Genomic DNA, 22720 nt, shown 5'->3' with positions numbered 1-22720 from the left:
AAGTAAAGTGAAAGCACACTTTTGATGGACAAAATAAATATGATTTCACACAAAAAGTGCCTAAAATGCACATCATTTGCATGTCTAGTGTGTTTTAATAAGAACTGGAATAGGCTATGTCAGAAAAGAAAATTACCCATTTAAACTTGTTTTTGTTATTCAGTTTGGGTTAAAAAAAAAATATATATATATATAGAAAATAAAGATGTTTTATTTACATTTAAAACAAAATGTACTTACACTTTGAATGTATGTATTTACATACATTTAAAATAAATGTTTTATTTATTATTTACATAATACACAGTAAAGTGGTTGGAAAAAAGGAAATTGGAATCGGCTGAAGTCTGTATCGGCAGGTCAAACTCAATGAAAAATTGTAATCGGTGCATCTCTATAATCTCTCTGATTGGCTGGTATCAAACACCATCACATAATCTGATGTTCACCTAGATGTTTTATTTATGTATTTCTACATTTGCCGTAGTATTGTCGATGGGTTCAATAACACATCCTGCAAAAGGGGGGCCTTGGCCAGAAACTAGTGGTATTTGGGGGGCCTTGTCATGGAAAAGTTTGGGAACCCCTGGTCTAGGACATCTCTCCTCTAGCTAACTTCCCTCTTCATGCTTCTCTCTCCTCCACTCCCCACACCCCCCTTCATGTGCACGCACACTAACCCTGTCTACAGAGACCGTATTTTTTTACAGTGTGTTCAGGGGACAGGCAGCTAGTGGATAGTGGGATGTTTGCTGTATGTGACAAAAAATGTTTCTGCCTAAAAAACCTATGACATCGCTTAGAGCACCTTTAAACATTGTATACATTTTAAAATATTGCTGATTACTTACAAAGCACTAAATGGTTTAGCTCTGCAATACTTGAGCGAGCTCTTAACGCATTATAGTCCTTCACGTCTATTGCGATCTCAAAATTCCGGCCAGTTGATAATACCTAGAATATCAAAATCGACTGCTGGCGGTAGACAGAGGCATGTTTACCACTCTCACTTCACCTTTCCTTTTAATCACACTTTTTGATCATTTGGGAATTGAGGATACTAATTGTTGCAGTTTTGCAAGTAGAATATTTGCCCAATCTTGTCTGATATAAGACAACTGTTCAACAGTCCTTGGTCAGTGTTGCCTGATTCTCCTTTTCATGATGGGTCATGTTCAATAAGAGACAGATCTGGACTGCAGGCACATCCCTTCTGTGGCGCAGAATGTCTAAAATCCACTCAGTTTTAGCATGTACAGAATGAGGCATTGTCTTGCTTCCTAGGAAAGATGTCTTCTTGATGGCAGTTTATGTCTCTGTATAATCCATATATATGCCTCCATATGGTATCTATGGTACCTTCACACAAATGCAAGTCACCCATATCGCTTGCAATGATGCATCCCAAAACCAGGACAGATGTTTGCTTTTGCAACTTTCACTGATGAAAATCTGGATGGTCCCTTTTGTCTTTGTGACTGAGAACTCGATGTCTGTTTTTCCCAAAAACAAGCTGAAACATGGACTCAAAGTTCACGCATATTCAACAGAGGTCTCCTGCCTTTCTCTGGATTCCCTGAATCTTTTCACAATATTATGTATGGAAGTTGGTGAAAGACATTAATTATTTGCAATCTTGCATTGAGAAATGTGATTTTTGAATTGTTTGACAATTCTCTAATGATATTTGAAGGTGGTGAGCGAGCATCTTTGCTTTCAAAGACTGAGAAGCTTTTTTACGCCCAATCACGATACCCTCAACTAGTACCAATTCACCTGCTCATTGTGGAAAAGAGTTGGATAATCTTTTCACTTTTTTTTTTTGCCTCTGTGCCAACTTTTTTGTAGTGTGTTGCAGCCAATTTGTTTATATTTACAAAATACAATTATGTTATTCAGTGAAAAAAATGGGAAAACTTTTCTTTGTACTTTTGACAGTTAAAAAAAAAAAAGGTTCAAGAGAATTACCAAATCCCAGATTGGGAATTGTATTGCATTTTACAATATGTCCGAACTTTTCCGGAAATGGGGTTGTACAATAAAAATGAACCATCACTGAACTTACTTGAGCTGGAGTATGACCCTATTTTCATCCAGATGTGCCGTACAGTTGAAACAAACTTTATTATTTTTAAATGTATTATTAATTGCATTATTTTCCTGTATGGTGGCCAGGACTCTGAACGAAAAACAGAAAATTGAAAAGTGCAAATTCTTCAGCAAACGTCCAACTCCCTTACCCGATAGACCATGGCAGCGCCTGGGTGTAGATTTATGGGAGCTCAAAGAGAAAACACTAAATTGTACTCTCGGACTATTACTCCAGATATTTTGGACATCCTACTTACGCTTAAACACAACAACTGAACAAGTTCTCAACAAGCTCAAAGCAACACTCGCACGATTCGGCATCCCAGAAGTTGTTGTTTCGGATAATGGGCTGCAATTCACGAGGCAAAACATTCCAGTCATCGAGCCATGTGTTACATTTTTGAGCATGTAATTTCAAGATTGCATCATCCCTCGAGCAATGGACTTGCAGAATGTGCAGTCCAATGTCACTGAAATCACATCACATATATATATTAAAAAAAAAAAAAAAAAAAAACCTTTGAGGGATTATCAATATTAGTTGATCTCGGTCAGAGATTTCACTGAGTCTTGGTGGTTGTGAATGTGTGTAGATGTGTGTTAATCACTGTCATAGTCCAGATACACTCTTACAGGATCAAGCTTCTGATTATCAGAAAAAAATAGAAACTAAAGTCCATCCGTACTGATTATACCACACACTCCAGACATCAGTGATATAGAAGTCACGTCCCTTCCTCTGGTCTGATGCTGTAGTTACTCCAAGAGTCCTCTTTAATCTCCACATCCCAGCAGTGTGTTCCTGAGTTAAAACCCTCTGAACCCACAACACAGGGACCAAAGTTAAACCTCTCTGGATTACCAGGAACGGGTTTATTGTTCTCAATGTTTCTCACACTGGTCCGATCATCAGAGAGGACGAGATCTGGATTTGCAGTGATTGGATCCAAAATCACAGGAGCTGATGAGACACAATCAACAGATGCTTTTATTCTGATCAAGAGAGAACCCAACACAGATTATTATGAATTATGACACTCATCCTGTTGTTCAAACCTATCAGACATATTCCTCAGTTGTTATAGTTAAGATGCGCTTGATAAACTGATATTGACTAAATCAATCAAAACTGAACTGTAGAGATCTGCTGTATCACCCTAACTGTATATGTCATGTTATTTTCTTGTTTACAGCTCATTTTGGTGCTGTAGCTCATATGGTAATTCACACATAATACTAAAATCTTTAACTCTCCACCCATCCATCATTTCCAGCTTAGATCTCCTGCAGTCAGACTCACTGTTTTGGACAATGTCCTGCATCTTCTTCCAGACTCTGAACGGTAGGTTGCCCAAGTATCGTGGCACATGAATCAAAGCTCCAGAAGGCATCTGTGGATCCGGCTGTGAGACCTGGACTCTGGAAGAACATTCAGGAGTCAGAACTGCAGTGGCTTTGGATCAGAACCAGAGAGACCAGAGACAGGAGCAGATCACTCACCTTTCCATTGAGACTGGAAACTCCTGCAGAACAAACACACCATTTATCATCAAGAACTCAAATCAATGAACCAATAATCAACCAATGATCTGAAACCAGACCTTCAGAAAGCAGACGCCATTGGCTTTCATCTTCTCCTCCATGTCTTTGATTGTGTGTGAAAGAGCTGAGATGTGTGTGTTCATCTCCTCCAGCTTCTCCTTCATCATCTGCTTCTTCTGCTCCTCTTCCTCCCTCAGTGCAGCGACTGTAGCTTCTTCTTCATCTCTGAGAAACTGATGAAGCTCCTCAAACTGCTGTTTAATCTGACGCTCTGTGTGCTCAGCTTGAGACTGAAATCACATCGCATTCACTTCAATCATCTCAACACACATCAACCCTTCACATCATTAATATTCAAGATAAACTTGGATACCCGACATATAACAGATCCAGAAGCAGATCGCTGCTTGTCATTTACAGAAATAATAAACTGGAATCCATTTTATCAATTGCTGTCATAATCATTACTGTATAAAGTGATCCTACAGCTGTGATGAAATTGACTCTCGTTTCGGTTTCATCACCTTGATGTGTTTAACTCTTTTCTCAAACTCTCCTTTCTTTTTTTCATTGCGTTGAAGTTTATCTTGTAAGGACTTCAGTGCTGTATTGAGCTCCTCCTAGAATTGAACAAAAAATACATTAAAAATACATAAAACAACAGATTACAGTGAAGACAATTAGATAAGACAATACAGTGATATGGTCACATAATGATGTGAAACAGTATTTGCCCCCATCTTGATTTTGGTTATTTTGGTAATCAAGTAATTGTCAATTATTAGTAGTGGAAAAAATAAATCTAAACAAAAATTATTATGCGACTAAAACTTAATTTTTCCCTCTCGCGAGAAGTCATTCCAAAAATCATGGAAACAAATGTTGGTAGATTTATTTATTGCAGCCGCCACACTATCCATTATTATTAATCGGAGGAGATGGGCATGTTATCCAAGCATTAATGGTAAGGAAAGACACTTAAACTGTGAGCGGCACATATAGCCTACTGTATGAGGTGTTTCTGGGCATTTCTCCCTCATTTCTGCATCGAGGTCTTGGTTGTGCGTATTCCTGTAATTTTTTTGTCTTTTATGAATTTAATAAAGAACTCTGTATCGTATTCTGTCCAAACACACCGCGTCATTGCGTAAATGCGCAAAAACAGTTTCCATTGCAGTTTTGATTAAGTACTTGATACTTAATAATAATAAAACTTTGAAAGATTAATGACAGAAATAATTATTTATTGCTAGGTTAAGTAAGGTTATATGATAATGTATAATTGACTAATCAGAAAATAATAGATTGAATGTTTAAAAAAATGGCCACATTTTATATTAGGTGTCATTAAATACTATGTGCTTACGTGTTCATTTCATATTGCAGAATATTTGTGCTGCTATTGAGATGGGATACAGGTAAGGTTAATACAGGTTTGGTGGTATGGGTAGGTTTAAGGATGGGTTAAGGGGTCAGGGAAGGTCAACAGTGTATTTATAGGAATTACCTAAAGCTGTAGTTACATGCAGGAACTTTTAACCCCTTAAGCCCTGAGGACATTTTTGTGACACACACAACACTAATAGACTCCTAACTCCAAAACTATGACAAAGAGAGTCAAAAGGTAGGTATCGTTTGATAGAACACTCGTCACATTTTTAGAAAATATAAATTACATTTGGACATTTTCATGCCAAGAAACTGCTGATAAAAGACAATATATACATACAATTTTTAATATAATTTTGCATATCTTTCTTGTTTGAAAATGCAGTAACTCGGGAAAGAATACGGTAGGGGGAACATTCTTTGTTGGTGAAGTGACAACTCCATGAGGAATATCTTTAGATCTGAGAGATGAATTATGCTATTTTGGCTCTTTTTAATCGTGAGAGTCTGCTGTAAATAATGATGTGCCATTTTCACTGATCTGTGCATGCTTCATGCAGTTTTAATCTAAAACACAACGCGCATGCTTCATGAGTATATCAGTATACTTGGCATCGTACATCTGTGGGATTTTTTGTGTTAGAAGTCCATGAGGAATATCTTTAGATCTGAGTGATGGATTATGTTGAGTTTGGACTCACTTTAATCGCTGTAAATATTGATGTATCATTTTGAGTCATTATCACAAGCATTCAGCTGCTAAAGGGGGCAATTTTCACATGTGATAAGTGTTAAACTGCTGGTCTCAAACTCAATTACTGGAGGGCCTGAGCTCTGGAGTTTTGCGCCAACTCTAATCAAACACATCTGATCCAGCTAATCAAGGCTTCAGGATAACTAGAAACTTCCAAGCAAGAGTGAGTTGGAGCTAAACTCTGCAGAGCTGTGGCCCTCCAGGAATTGAGTTTGAGACCACTGTGTTAAACTGTATTCTGGGTTTTATGTTGTATTTTGTTTGAGGATCTAGAACTATTCAGTATGAGACACAAAATCAGAAATCAGGATGGTGCCAAATACTTTAACAGTACAGTGTGCCATATGAAGTTGAGTAAATATTGAGTGCATGAATGTAATATCTGTGTTTATGACGATTTATTGATCTTTACATGTGAAACAAGACATCTTTCTTACCTTATATGATGAAACCGCTTCACTGATGGGTCTGAATTTATGATTGTCGTGTACTTTTGAATCTCTGCACACTAAACACACAGGCTGTTTGTCCTCCAGACAGAAGAGTTTGAGTTTCTCAATGTGTAAAATGCAGATCTCCTCAGACCCTGATGAATGCCTCTCGTTTCTCTCCTTCAGCGACGACTTTTTTAATGCCAGATTACCTGGAGGAATATCTTTTGAAGGTTTCCTGCAGAAAGGACACTCCTGAGTTATCTTGGTTCTCCAGAACGATGTAAGACACTCATTACAGACACTGTGACTAAGGGATAAAATAACAGGATCCTTTGAAGATTTCACAACATACAGAACAAATTTAATAATCTTCACCTGCTGAAGCTATTTTCATTGTATAATATGCTTTCACTTTCTGAATGATTGTTACAAAAATGTATATCACAAAGTTCAGCTTGGAGTTGTCAAAAGTACCGACTTCGGTACAGAAATAAGAAAAATGTGACGATACCAGCATTTCCCTCCAGCATTTTGAGTATTACCTGAGTATTATCCATTCATTACCTGTATTACCTGCACCTGTTTGAACTCGTTACCTGTATAAAATACACCTGTCCACACACTCAATTAAACAGACTCCAACCTCTCCACAATGGCCAAGACCAGAGAGCTGTGTAAGGACATCAGGGATAAACTTGTAGACCTGCACAAGGCTGAGATGGGCTACAGGACAATAGGCAAGCAGCTTGGTGAGAAGGCAACAGCTGTTGGCACAATTATTAGAAAATGGAAGAAGTTCAAGATGACGGTCAATCTCCCTCGATTGGAACTACAGGAAACGTATGATCTCTGTAATTGCAAACAAAGGTTTCTGTACCCAATATTAAGTTCTGCTTTTCTGATGTATCAAATACTTATGTCATGCAATAAAATGCAAATTAATTACTTAAAAATCATACAATGTGATTTTCTGGATTTTTGTTTTAGATTCCGTCACTCACAGTTGAAGAGCTATGAAAAAAATTACAGACCTGCAAAATCGGCAGTATATCAAATACTTGTTCTCCCCACTGTATGTCTGTGATTGGCTACAATGATCAACGCTTCAAAAACATGTATTTGACGCTCTTCACCAAGCATTTACACAGATACACATGGGAGCATTTAAAAAAGCGGTGTCTTTACGCAAATTGCTAATATATCCGCTGCTAGTCGATTTCGCTGATAGACACCTGCTTTTAAACGCTCCTGTACGTATCTTTGTAAGTGCTCAGTGAAGAGTGTCAAATATGTCACTGTTAATCACTGTGGCCAATCACAGAGATACATGTTGAGTGCGTCAACACAATGGCCAATCATTGGGTTTAAGAATCCATTCAACAGCGCTCAAAATGCTAGAGGGAAATGCTGGTATCGTCACATTTTTTGAATTTCAGTACTGACTTGGTACCGAAGTTGGTTCTTTTAGACAACTCTTGTTCAGCTGTCTGTTCAGAAAGAAACTCAAAAATCCTTCTTGATATCTTGTTTTTCATTTGTTCTCCAATGATCGCGGATTTATTTTTGCTTTTGTCGAGACACGAGTGTTAGTTTGAGAGAAAGGAGAACTGTGTAACAGAGCTCCGTACATAAACAATGGAGCATTTCATAGTGTTTGAATTTGCCCCCCTCGCCACAATAACCTTTCAAAGTATACTCCATTTGATAGTGTGCGCGAACTCAGACGGTCAACACATGTGCTCTAAAAACATTTATCTTTGTCCAGAGTCTACGCTGTTTTTAACCAGAAGTTAAAATGGAGAACTTCAGAATGGAGAACACATATTCACAATTAACTATGACATTTGCCTCAAACTCCTGATTTACTGCTTATTAATTGTTAGTAAGGTAGTTGTTGTAACATTTAAGTTTAGGTATGGGGTAGGATTACTTAGTCTTTCAATATTATGTAAAGTACCCATGGGATCTTGAAAGCTATTATAACTCGGAAGAGACTTTCTCAGCACATAAAGATGAACTACTTACTGTGATCTCAGACTGCGGTGATGTGGTTTCTCCACTGCATGGATCTTCATGTGTCGCTTCAGGTGAGTTTTAAAATAGAAACTGGTTCCGCACTGATCACACGTGTGTGGGTTCTCTCTGATGTGGATCTTCTCATGTATTTTCAGATGTGTTGACTGACAGAATCTCTTGTCGCAGTGTGAACACTTGTAAGGTTTTTCTCCCGTGTGGATTTTCTGGTGCACTTTTAAAACACCCACTGAAGTAAAAGTCTTCTCACACTCAAAGCACACATGATCTCTTACACCAGTATGAATTTTCTGATGTGCACGTAAATATAGGAGCAGTGAAAAACTCTTTCCACAATCAGAACATGAATGCGGCTTCTCCTTCGTATGAACTGTCAGGTGTCTCTTCAGGTTTGATGCCACAAGAAATGTTTTCCCACACTGATCACATGAGAACGGCTTCTCTCCAGTGTGGGTCCTCATGTGAGCAGTAAGGTGTGCTGATTGTGCGAAACTCCTTTCACAATGATCACATGAGAATGGCTTCTCTCCAGTGTGGATCCTCTTGTGGTTCTTAAGCTGTGATGATTGTGCAAAACTATTCCCGCACTGATCGCATGTGAACGGCCTCTCTCCTGTATGAACTCTTACGTGAAGCTCAAGATGTTGTTTGTTTGTGAAGCTCTTTCCACATTGACCACACGTGAACATATTGTCTACACTGTGGATTCTCATGTGAACATTAAGACTTTGTTTGTATCTGAATCTCTTTTCACATTTGTCACATGTGAACCGCTTCTCTCCAGTGTGAGCTCTCATGTGTTCTTTAAGGTGTGTTGACGAATTAAAACTCTTCCCACATTGAGCGCATGTGTACGGCCTCTCACCGGTGTGGATCCTCATGTGTTGATTAAGATTTGGTTTTTGTGCGAAGCTCTTCCCGCACTGATTACATATGTGCGGCTTCTCTCCAGTGTGGATCCTCATGTGACACTCAAGTTTATGTTTGCTTGGGAAACTCTTTCCACACCGTGTGCAGATTAAAGATTTCTTGGGTGCTCTTTTATTTAAAATATTATTTTTAGTCTTTAAGCGACTCAAAGGTTTTTCTCCAGGTTTGACTTGATGTTCCTCCTTCACTTCACTCAGTTCTTCACTCTCCTCCTTCACTTCCATCAGGTCTGAAATGAAAGAAAAAGAGTTAATTTAATTTTCAGTAAATCAAAATTCGAGAGAAAAAATGAACGGACATAAAGTGTAAACTATTAAATACATTTGATCAACAATTATCTAACATAATATAAAAAATATACAATACAATACAGCTGTAATTTTGACACCAACGTTTATATTGCCGTTTAATTGGTTTTTACTAAAAACGTTAGTATCAATGGCATCCTTCCAATGACTTCCATTCATACTCAAGTGAATGTTGGACAATAAGCGAATTTCGCTGCATTCTGGTTCAGGTTCTGTTGAAATTTCACATACTCAAAAATCTAGTGTTAAATTTACCATTTCTTAAGCATTATCTGTGTCCGACAAGTTTCACTCAACACCAGATATACAATAAATATAAAATAAAAGAGCTTAAATATTTAGATTAACCTGATGTTGACAACCAATCTGAAATTCTCAAACCTCCTTTTCCTGAACATTTGCTGAAAGCTAAAATTTTGTTTAATTGGGACCTATTATGCCTCTTTTTACAATAGGTGAAATAAGAGTCTGATGTCCTCAGAGTTTGTATGTGAAGTTTCAGCTCAAAATACGTCACAGATCATTATATAAAGCATGTTAAAATTGCCACATTTTGGGGGTGAGCAAAAACACACTGTTTTTGTGTGTGTCCCTTTAAATGCAAATGAGCTGGTGCTCCCAGCCCCCTTTCAAGAAGAGGCTGGAGCTTCAAGAGCTCATACCAGTAACAAAACCAGATAATCTCACGCAATGAAAATGTCAGAAACTGTCAATAGCCAGTTCAGCCTTATATTTTTGAACCGGAGTCGGACAATGATGCCTACAGAGAATATACAGAAAGTATTCACAGCCTTATTCCAAAATGGATTTAATTCATTAGTTTCCTCAAAATTCTACAAACAATACCCCATAATGATAACATGAAAGAAATGTGTTTGAAATCTTTGCAAATTTGTTAAAAATATAAAACAAAACAAAAATCACATGTACATGTACCTTTGCTCAACACTTTGATTAATTACACAGATTATAAAATCTAACCAGTCCTCAAACCCTGTTGGGGACAAATGTGGGCAAAATAATTTTGATTTTTTTTTTTTTTAAATACTTCCCTTGATCTGAGCGGTACAATACTTGGCTACTTTTCCTAAGTTTGCCACCTGAACACACACACAAAAAAATTACTCGATTCTACAATGTTAAGTAGGTGAAAAAAAATAAAAAAAATAACTCCTTAATCTTGTGTTCGTGGACAAAAATGGGCACCCATTGGAATGAATAGGAAAAACTGTAATTCAAAGCATTATTCTTGTTTTTTTGTCAAAAAAAAAAAAGATCCAATACAATGTATATCTAACATACACACAAATGAAGGGCTGATCCTGTACAACATTATCAACATGGCGAAAACTCACACTCACACACACACACACACACACACACACACACACACAAACACAAACAATGCATTCAATGAGCCTATGACAGAGCTGGGCTTTTTTTTTTTTTTTTTTTTATAAAAACTCACTCACACATACAAAAACAAAGAATTAAATGAGCCAATGTCTGACCAAGTTTTTTGGTATGATCCAATCATCCACCTGGCTCATCACCCTCACGCACACACGCAGGCACACTTCAGAGTCAGATCAAAGTGCTACTGCAAGGTTTGTTGAAACGTCAAAAACAAAACATTTCTGCAGCATATGCTACCTAAACCTCAGTGACAGTTATTTTATCAGTTCACTCAGAAGGAGCACAATGACTAAAGCCCTATTCGCACGGGATTAGTATTACCCCTGGACCTCTGTAATTAGGAAATTATCCCCTGACGTCTGTGTTTTTGGTGGCTCATTCACACGGGCAAATAAATGTTCGTAATTCCCTCGAGTTTACGGACTTTACAGCGTGCGCCCACCCATTCACACTTCACTAGCTGAACGTGCTGAAACGAAGATCGCGCTGCAGTATTGCTATTCAAAAAAAGAACTTATTTAAAACCAATTTATTAGAGAAATATATTATAGAATATCATAGTATTGTATAAATATATAATATATCTTCTTTTTCTTTTATTCTTTGTCCATATTTACAACAAGCCTGCCTGAAGAAGGTATTATGAATACCAAAACGTCGCGATAGGCTTGTTTTTCTATTCATTTTATTTGGTTTATTTCATTTTATATCATTTTTACTCTTTCACACTTTGATTTCTTGAGATAGCCTACTTACAGGATGGACGTCTTTAGAGGCCGTGTGAGACAAAGAAATGCTCCACGATACAGACTACTAAGTTACACTACCACAAAAAGCATCCAAACTTTCCAAAAGAGCTTCCATGTTGCGCCAAAATACTTAATTTGACGTTTCCATGACAACGGTCCGAGTTGAGCTTCCGGATCACGTCTTTACTGTAGTTTGTTTTCTCTTTTGCAGCACTTCATAGTTTTTATTGGAGAAAAACTATAATCGGATTGGAGTAGATCATATTGAGAGATTTTATTGTTAATATAGTTTTAATACAGACGTAAAATGGACTGTTAAACGGCCCATAATGGTTATTACGTTCTTTAGAAAACGATAGGCTCACAGAAAAACAGCCCAAATCACAGACATGGGGATTCGCACAGGACTGGTATTATCAGAGGACCCATGTGTTGGCCAAAATACGGTAGGTAATTTTCTGGGGAATTTTTACAGACATTTTTACAGACATGGCAGATTCGCACGGGATAAAAATCACAGACGACCTCTGCGATTATTACAAATTACCGGAGGTCCCTAGGTAATAATAATCCCGTGCGAATAGGGCTTAAGAGGTTTAGTGCAGAAGAGACCCAGGATATTCTCCTGGAATCCAGTGGGGAGGAAGGAGGCCTGCCAGACTGTGGTTTGGAGTCATCAAATGATGAAGGTCTGAAACAGATAGTCAGACAGAGTTTGACCAGGACTGTGAGGACACCGATGGGGAAGACTCTGAGGAACAGGATCCTGGTGAAGTAACTTATGCATCTAAAAATGGGGAAATCGTCTGGACTGCTACTGCACCTACCCAGACACCAGGGAGAGCACCAGCAGAGCAAGTGATGAAGATGACCCCTGGGCCAACACGATTTGCCTGTTCGCGTGTGGACAACATAAGGTCAGCTTTTGAGCTTTTTTTTCCTCTGGAAACTCAAGAGACACTGGTTGACATGACAAATCTAGAGGGTAAAAGAGTGTATGGGGAGTCATGGAAAGAGGTGGACTTGCAGGCCTACATTGGTCTGCTATTGCAGGCCGGTGTCTATCGTTCCCACAACGAGGCCACAATGAGCTTGTGGAATGCAGACACAGGGAGAGCCATTTTTCGTGCTACAATGTCTCTGCAAGCCTTTGAAATCATGACAAGGGTCATCAGGTTTGACAACCGAGACACAAGACCTGCCCGTTGGAGAGACGACAAACTGGCTGCGATACGAAAAATCTGGGACAAATGGGTCGAACGTCTGGCTCTAATGTACAACCCAGGCCAAGAAGTCACAGTAGATGAATGCCTGGTACCTTTAAGAGGACGCTGTAGCTTCAAGCAGTACATGCCAAGCAAACCAGACAGATATGGCATCAAAATCTGGGCAGCCTGTGATGCTAAGACCAGTTATGCCTACAATATGCAAATTTAAACTGGCAAGCCGGCTGATGGGCAGCGAGAAAAAAACCTGGCAATGCGCGTTGTCCTCGACATGTCAGCAGGTCTCCAAGGGCACACCATCACCTTGGCCAGGAGCTCCTGAAGAGGAAACTAGGCATGCTGGGAATGGTGAGGAAGAACAAGCCTGAGCTCCCATCAGCACTGGTGACGACAAGGGGCAGAGAGAAATTCTCTTCAGTGTTACCAGTACACACACACTTGTGTCTTAATGTCCCAAAAAAAAAAAAATTGCTCTTGATGAGCAGTTCACAAGGAAGCCACAGTCAGCACAGGTGAAGAGAGGAAGCTGGATGTAATCCTGGATTACAACAAGACTAAAGGTGGAGTGGACAGCCTTGACCAGGTATTTTACTACTTTTTTGCATTGTTTAATAATTTTCCTATAACAAATTGCTTGTGGTTTATAATTTGTAACAAATGTATGAATTGCTAAGTGAATAAATGTAAATGTACTTTTGTCAGTATAGTGTTTGATTTTTATTATTTTTCTGTGTGTATTATTCAAGATGGTCGCTGCCTACACTTGTAAGCAAGATCCAACCGTTGGCCCATGGTTGTGTTTTCCAATATGCTGGACGTGTCTGCACTGAACACCTTCGTCCTGTGGTCGGAAATCAATCCTGCCTGGAATGCAGGAAAGAACTTCGGAAGGCGGATCTTTCTGGAAGAGCTTGAGAAGGCTCTGGTGTCTCCACAGATTCAGAGAAGGAAGAGCGTTCCCCGTGGAGCGGCCTCTCTGAGGATGCTGAATCAAATCAGACAACATCCCTGGCACATCCACAGCAACTCCCCCAACCAAGAGAAAAAGGTGCCATGTCTGTACTTCCAACAGGAAAAAAAACAGCACTGTATGTGCAAAATGCAGAGATTATATCTGCAAAGAACATTCGGCTACAATTACCTGCTGCCACAAGTGCATGTAAATAATGTAAATAACTATTATTGTTTGTTATTACCTGTTTGTTTGTTCTTACCTGTTTATTCTTAGCTAACACTTTAGTTATTGTTATGTATATTCTTACCCGTTTGGTACCAATTAGTTATTGAAATTTGATGTTTTTTGTTTGAAATAAATGATAAATGATTACTACTTTTTCCTTAAACATGGTCATATTTATCTAAGCATATTTTGCCATCTTTGTATAGTCTCACCTAACACAGATATATCTTTTTTTAAATTAGAATTTTAACTTGGGATAGTCAAAAACTTATGAGGTCAAATTCGTTTTATACAGTGGTTCATTTAGTTCAGCCTATATGCAGTCATTGAGTACTACAGCCATCTAGTGGCTATTGATATTATTGTTTTTTTGTTAATTTAATACCAATATAAGACACCAGATGCCATCAAAGTCACTTCATCTTTAGGTTTTAGCTCTCTGAACTTAGTGGAATGATATTTTTAATGTAGTTAAAGAAATATTAAATATAACATAAAAATAAGCATAATTTACATAGAAAATATGGTACTTTTAGAGGTAAATAAATTCAAAAATACCCCAAAGATAAAAATAAATAAAACAACATAAATTGATAGATTAAATTGTATCGAAGACAGTGATATAACATTTATAATAAATAAAAAATTGGATCACACCTGAGACCTCTGTGCCCACATTTGTCCACGAACACGGAATTAAGGGCTGTAATGTAAACACGGTATGTGGGTTAAAAACATTTTCCGAGGCGCAATTTCACAAACAGCGTGAGTGAATAGCGGTGCCGCGTCTTCTCTCTCTCGTCTCTCAACATAGGTTGCACAAGGCAAGCGTCAAGCGCGCTGGAGGCCGGTGATACTACACTCTCGCGTTTAGGAGTTGGGACATTACGAAATCGTCACTTGCACAATTGCGCAGCATTGCATCATAACTAAAGTTGATCATTTTCACGTCTTTTTAAGTCTTAACAGTTTAAACATTCAAGCGATTTAAAACCATTCAGTACTTGATCGCTCTCTGAGAGATGGTTTTCTCTGCGTGCATTCATACAGTAAAGCCACCTCACAAACAGATCGCGAGTAACAAGAGTTATTTTTGGCGGATTATATCGCTTTAACGGTCAAAAACACACAAAATTATGTCAAAATTCATGTCTTAGTGAGTTTCTTTGTGAACACAATCGATTTTGTCTTAAATAAGCATAAAACACGTGTGACAGAACAGTAATGGATCTGTGCACTAGCTCTTAAAGTGACAGCAGCCATATGTGTCTGTCATTAAAGTTGTTGTCAAAACAATAAAAGATAGCTTTTCATTGTAATGAATCAGGATTAATAGCTTATGTATTTAGTCACATTTGATTACTTTATACAATTTCTGTAGTATTTCTGAATACTAGTGTTAGACCTAAAAAACTTCTCAAAACAATTTAATTCAAAGATTAAAATCAAGCTTTCATGTGTTGTGTAAACTCTAAACAACAAAATTACCCCATTGTAAGAACGCAATGGGTTAGCAAACATTTAGGTGAGATAAATGTAAAAAAAAAAAAAGTCTAAAAATAATTTTTCAAAACTACTACCTTGATCAACTCAAAATATGTGTCATTTGAAAGCTTAGAGTCTGATTTAATCAATTTGATAAACTCTTAATAAGTAGTGCTGAGAAAAATAGGAAGAAAAAAAAATCAATGTATGAAATACTTTTTTTGTGCTTCTTACTGCAATACATCAAATACATCATACAGCTCAGATTGTTGCATGTCATATGTTATTTGAAAGGTCTCAATGAGTAGAATACAACAAGGATACTTGTTTTGTGCTTTTGACTAACGTGAGCGAGGTTTTGTACATTAAGCCCTTCAAGTCTCATATGTAAATCATATACAGATGCTGAATTGCACACATTCCACAATTGTGGAAAATGGCACATCATTATTTACAGCAGATTGTTACGATTAAGAGTCCAAACTCACCATAATCCATCACTCAGATCTAAAGATATTCCTCATGGTCTTCTAACACATGAAGCTGCACAGGTGCACATTCAATGACGTATATAGATGGTGCATTGATGTGACGTTTAACATAATCCATCACTCAGAACTAAATATATTCCCCATGGAGGTCTAACACACAAAAATCCCACAGACGAACGTAGCCATTCTGATGAAGCACTCGCGTTGCATTTTAGCTTATAACTGCTTGAAGCATGCACATATCGTAGAAAATGGCACAACATTATTTACAGAAGACTCTCACGATTAAAAAGAGCCCAAACTCAGCATAATTCATCTCTCAGATCGGAAGATATTCCTAATGGAGTTGTCACACACAAAGGCGCACATAGAGCCTTGTATACTGATGATGCGGTTTTGCTCATGACTCCCTGAAGCATGCATAGATTGTGGAAAATGGCACATCATTATTTACAGCAGATTGTTACGATTAAAAAGAGCCCAGACTCACCATAATCCATCACTCAGATCTAAAGATATTCCTCAAGGACTTCTAACACATGAAGCTGCACAGGCACACATCCAATGAAGTATATATATATATATATATATATATATATATATATATATATATATATATATATACACACACACACACACACTCACCTAAAGGATTATTAGGAACACCATACTCTGAAAGCATTCTTTAGAAATGTTGGCCCATATTGATAGGATAGCATCTTGCAGTTGATGGAGATTTGTGGGATGCACATCCAAGGCACGAAGCTCCCGTTCCACCACATCCCAAAGATGCTCTATTGGGTTGAGATCTGGTGACTGTGGGGGCCATTTTAGTACAGTGAACTCATTGTCATGTTCAAGAAACCAATTTGAAATGATTTGAGCTTTGTGACATGGTGCATTATCCTACTGGAAGTAGCCATCAGAGGATGGGTACATGGTGGTCATAAAGGGATGGACATGGTCAGAAACAATGCTCAGGTAGGCCGTGGCATTTAAACGATGCCCAATTGGCACTAAGGGGCCTAAAGTGTGCCAAGAACACATCCCCCACACCATTACACCACCACCACCAGCCTGCACAGTGGTAAAAAGGCATGATGGATCCATGTTCTCATTCTGTTTACGCCAAATTCTGACTCTACCATCTGAATGTCTCAACAGAAATTGAGACTCATCAGACCAGGCAACATTTTTCCAGTCTTCAACTGTCCAATTTTGGTGAGCTCGTGCAAATTGTAGCCTCTTTTTCCTATTTGTAGTGGAGATGAGTGGTACCCGGTGGGGTCTTCTGCTGTTGTAGCCCAACCGCCTCAAGGTTGTGCGTGTTGTGGCTTCACAAATGCTTTGCTGCATTCCTCGGTTGTAACGAGTGGTTATTTCAGTCAAAGTTGCTCTTCTATCAGCTTGAATCAGTCGGCCCATTCTCCTCTGACCTCTAGCATCAACAAGGCATTTTCGCCCACAGGACTGCCGCATACTGGATGTTTTTCCCTTTTCACAACATTCTTTGTAAACCCTAGAAATGGTTGTGCGTGAAAATCCCAGTAACTGAGCAGATTGTGAAATACTCAGACCGGCCCGTCTGGCACCAACAACCATGCCACGCTCAAAATTGCTTAAATCACCTTTTCTTTCCCATTCTGACATTCAATTTGGAGTTCAGGAGATTATCTTGACCAGGACCACACCCCTAAATGCATTGAAGCAACTGCCATGTGATTGGTTGATTAGATAATTGCATTAATGAGAAATTGAACAGGTGTTCCTAATAATCCTTTAGGTGAGTGTATATATGCATTGATGTGACGTTTCAGCTCATAACTCCATGAAACATTCATGAATTGTGGAAAATGGAACATCTTTATTGACAGCAGATTCTCGTGATTACAAAGAGCCCAAACACAACATAACCCATTGCGTCGATCACGAGATATTCCTAACGAAGTGATGCATACTTGGCTAAAAAACATGTCTCAACTCAAGGAAGGCAAAGTGGAGAACGGAATAACGTCGTGCCATTATTATGCTATTTTAAAGGCTCATAATGTCGTTTTGGAGTCTCCTATAACATGTTTACGTGCTTCAAAAGTCAAAAAACAGTTTAATTTTCTCAGAATATACATTGCACATCACATTTTTCATTTTTCAAACATGTGTCTCATCTTTCCGGGATGCAATGTGTTTTCCAATGTTTCCGGAACCGCCCGTGCTCGTTTTCAAACGTGGAATAACACAAAATATGTATCATCTTAAATAATCTCAGCTTTTTAATGCATCTAACCACTTTGATCAACTCTTAACAAGTGCTGACTAGTTGCTCTAAACTGCAAAAATATGCATTATCGTATTTTTCAAAAAATACTGCCTTAATCAACACAAAATATGTGTAATTTGAAAGCTTAGAGTCTGAACTCTACAATGAATGTAGCCAATCTGAAATATTTGCTGATAAATAGAATTTCTTCTTTTCATAATCTATAAAATACTTGCAATGTGTCAAAAACATCATACAGCTCATGAAACATTCACAGATGGTTGACAAAACGCACATCATTTTTTACAGCATATTATTACAATTAAAAGTAGCCCAAAATGAATCTCTATCTTGGTTCCAAATGCTGTAACTTTTGATTACTCTATGCAATCACCACACAATTTTATCCAGATGCAGCTCATATGTAGAGGGACTTCACAAAAAAAAAAAGAAGAGAAATGTCATCCTACCTTATTTCCTTCCTGAGTTATTCCATGTCAATTCTTTTTAATAAAAAAAAACAAAACAAAAACAACAATCTCTACCTTTTGACTCTCCTTGCTATAGTTTTGGAGTTCTGAGTCTTTATTGTTGTGTGTGTCACTCAGAAAATACAACTCTAAAATATCCCTCAGGTCTTAAGGGGTTAATAAACTGCAGTCTGGTGTAAAATGATTCGCTCAGACAAAAAAAAAGTGGTATATTCCCTTCAAAATTAAAACAAATCCATCTTCAGTGGCTCTGATGTCAGGAGTGCATGCAGACTGTTATCTTCACTCTTACATCCAACAACAAAACACCTGAGTTGCTTACGAGACTTCTCCAGCCAGGAGAAAAAACTGTGTACAGCTCACTCAGGGCAGTGTCTATGCTAATACATTTATGTTCAAAAACCATGTAAAAGTGAAGTGATTTTAAGTGTAAGAAATTAAGGAATTAAGATTTGTCCTGCTTCAGCCATCTAGCCTAAATATAATGAAGTGCTTGAATGTTTCTAACATGAATGTTCTTCAGCATCATGAATGAATGAAGAATAAACACCAACCTCTTTGTTCTTCAGGATCTTCAGTGTGTTTCATTCTGCAGGGTTCTGGATCACTCATGTTCTCACTGTCCTCTTTAATAAACTCAGTCTTTGCAGATTTCAGCTCTTCCTGATGCTCTGATGCTCGTCTTCACTTGTAGCTGATGGGAATTTACAGCATTTATTGGGGAATTACAGTGGGAGGAGCTTCACTGATGATGCGATTACAGTGGGAGGAGCTTCACTGATGATGTGACTGCTGTGGGAGCTGATCTGCCAAAATCAAAAATATATCAGTTACAGAATTTCTTTTAAGCATTTATGTCTAGAGGTGTAACGGATCACAAAACTCACGTTTCGGATCATTTAAGGTTTTTGAGTCACTGAGAGGATCAGCAAAAAAAACGTTTCATTTATTACTTGAAGTTTAAAGTACTTTGATCGATACCACAGCAAAAACAACTGGCATAACTGATAAAGTTAAAACATTATTAAAGACAAGTGAACATTCAATATATTAAAATAAGAACAAATAGCCTACACTTACCCTACACAAATTTCAAGCATAGGTGAATACTATATAACAAAGTTATAAAGCCTAACAGTAGTATTCAGGTACAGCAATGTAATAATTTAGTCTAAATTTAAAGCAACACTATTGTGTTTACGGTAGAAATTAAATAAAGATTAGAAATATTCAATGTGTAAGTTGGCAAGACAAAACACGCAAATTATAAACTTTCACTCTATGATGGTTAAACTTAGCAATTAATACACAAACCACATGCGCGCCAAACCGTGGGACCTGGTACGAACGGATCACAGATCAACTACGATCTGTTGCACCCCTATTTATGTCTATCATAACTGATGCTAATTCACAACTTCTAGTATTGCTAACCACAACATTGTCCTGCTTCTTCGTTAAAATATAGGCAGATATCTAGACATAAAAAAATATAAACATTGTCTTGAAAAATATAAATGATTGACCATAAAAACAGTTAAAAAGATGAACACTGAAACAAAATTCCATTTTGTAGTCAACAAATCCCCTCAGTCTGCTGACACCAATGAAATGAGCTTTAAGTGTCAATTTACAGGAGATCTGCAGACATCAGCATAATAAATGAGGTGAAAACAGGAACTATTGTCATGAAATAAAGAGTGTTTTCAGCAGATCTGTTAATATTGATGAGCCTCAGACTATCAACACTCATTCAACAAGCCATTCAGGATCATCAGCAGATCATCTCACTTTATTCTGAGTGTTTGCTGTTAGAAACACATTATTTGAGTCAGGATACATAATAAAAACCTGTAAAACTGCTCTAGTGAAAGACAATAGGCCTACTGTTATTTCTCACAACATGACAAGGATAAAACATTTAAAAAAATATATAAAAACAAACACTAATGGCATTCATCTTAATAAACCACCTCATCTCATCAACTATAGCAGCATAATGTCAATATCTAAAATATATTTTGATTTTCTAGTAACTAGATTCATTGCACTAACATTATTCAAAACTGACAATGATCCTAACAAAGTAATTAACTTATAAGCTCAATGTGAAGCTTTTAGTCGTATCTGTTCCAGTATTTTAACAACGTAAATCACATTTGATCTGCCAAAAATGTCAAAAAGTAGAAATAAAACGGCAGCAGCAAAACTTTGTCTTGACATTCAATAACAGTTCTCACTCCAAACATCGAGACAATCACACAAACGAACACAAAATCGCTCAGGTCTGAATGAACTCAACATATTCTCCTCATGCTCGCTGCTGCTGCACTAAATGTTTATTTCAGAAGGAAGACGCCAGAAAAGACGCACAAGTATCGCTGTGATCGATGAAAACAATACAGAAATGAGCCTGTCGATTAATCAAACTCTATAAAGTGTGTGTGATGGAGTGTAAATATGAGACATACCGTGAACTGCTCTCCTCACCTCAGAAGACTCTTCTTCTTCTGATATTTGCGGCAGACTAGTCGCTATGGCGTATTGCTGCCCTCCTCAGTTCATTTGAAGAATTAATAGATTTAACAGATAACATCCTTACATATATAGTCCAGTCCGGAGCAAAACAGTTAATAACAAGTTTTGTTGTCTCATATGCCTCGTTTCCACTGAGCAGTACGGTACGGTACGGGACAGAACGGTACGGTTCGGGTCTGTTAACCATGATCTGGCTAGCGTTTCCACTGCCAACAGTACCCTTACTTGATAGGCGTGGTGTTTCGATCGACGTCATTTTCGCGCGAAGAAGAACATAGTAAACTACAATGGATGACATAGCCTACAGCAGATCTTGTTCTTGCTCCTCGACATGTTTGTCACAAGAAGACAAGCGCCGACATTAGGTTTTTCTCAATATCAAGTACGCAAAGTTTGTAGGCCTACTTGCCATGGTACATCGCGTTCTTAAAAGCGTCACTCAGCTCGCTCTGCTACTCCGGTTATCTCTGTTAACTTACTCTGTATGTAACGTTACATTTTAAGCAACAATAAAACGAAATATGTTATAAAACACCACTCTGCCTCTTTTCGTTTTCGTTTAAATAAATTAAACATTATAGGGACACAAATGTGGTTCATGCGCAACGCATATTGATTATTCACTGCACGTTATAGGTTATTCTATTTATAACAAAACGAAATTTAAAACACAACCCTAACGTTACCTCTTTTCGTTTAAAAAAATAAATAAAATAAACATATTCCAGGCAATATATGCATTTGTACAAATGTTGCAATAAACATCAGTGATAATCTTGTAATAAAAAATGACAAGAAACCATATTTCTTTTTGTAAAATTTCAGTTTTATCAATAATAGCCTATATAAAAGTTTAAGTAAAGTACAAGAAGCTATACAATAAGAAATAAAGCAAACAATTCAGTCAAATATCCAAATGCAGCGCTCTAGTCTAACAAGTAAAGTAATACAAATAACGTTAATATGAAACTAAACTTAGCCCTCAGCCAAAACGATTGACAGGGAACTCATTATATATTCACGAGACCAAAGATCGCCCGTTAGGTCTACACAAAACGAATTATATCTTATGTTTAACCACTACCGTCGGAGTCAGCGACGAACGCCGAGGACTAGCCGAGGAAAGGCTCATCCAGCCGGGAAACATGAGCGCCGAGCGCCCGCTGAACGCATGGATCTCACAACCGGGGAAAAAAATAATCATCTTTATAAATAAACCACAGATTTGAGCTTTAAACAACTACATTCTCGCCTGAAAAACTCTTAAAATTACATTTAGTGATACAGTACCAGTAGTATTATATTAAACTGTATATTAAAAAATGGCGCTTCTTATGTTGTCATTCCTCTTGTAGCACGTGCAAGTGACGATTCTCTGTCAACCAATCAACGTCCTGCAGTGAGT

General features: G+C 37.7%; 1 protein-coding gene across 2 annotated transcripts; it reads right to left on the bottom strand.

The window, feature by feature from the left end:
- Positions 1-245: 245 nt before the first annotated feature.
- LOC311077863 (uncharacterized protein) lies at positions 246-21288 on the bottom strand. 2 transcript variants are annotated; one of them, XM_084106500.1, is made up of 9 exons: positions 21249-21288; positions 19332-19583; positions 8236-9403; positions 6214-6445; positions 4158-4253; positions 3693-3923; positions 3592-3614; positions 3392-3510; positions 246-3052 (listed from the first exon to the last, which is right to left on the bottom strand). In XM_084106500.1, exons 2-9 carry the CDS (start codon positions 19387-19389, stop codon positions 2817-2819), a joined length of 2163 nt encoding a protein of 720 aa, XP_083962626.1. In that variant the 5' UTR covers positions 19390-19583; positions 21249-21288; the 3' UTR covers positions 246-2816. The 2 variants fall into 2 exon arrangements, with proteins under 2 accessions (XP_083962626.1, XP_083962627.1); XM_084106501.1 differs by having other exon boundaries at positions 19332-19578; positions 21249-21266.
- Positions 21289-22720: the final 1432 nt, after the last annotated feature.

The sequence above is a fragment of the Abramis brama genome, assembly GCF_963993115.1.
Source record: "Abramis brama genome assembly, chromosome: 1".
Taxonomy (NCBI): Eukaryota; Metazoa; Chordata; class Actinopteri; order Cypriniformes; family Leuciscidae; genus Abramis; species Abramis brama.
The sequence above is the reverse complement of the archived record's forward strand: the minus strand, read 5'-3'. Positions and strand labels throughout refer to the sequence as shown.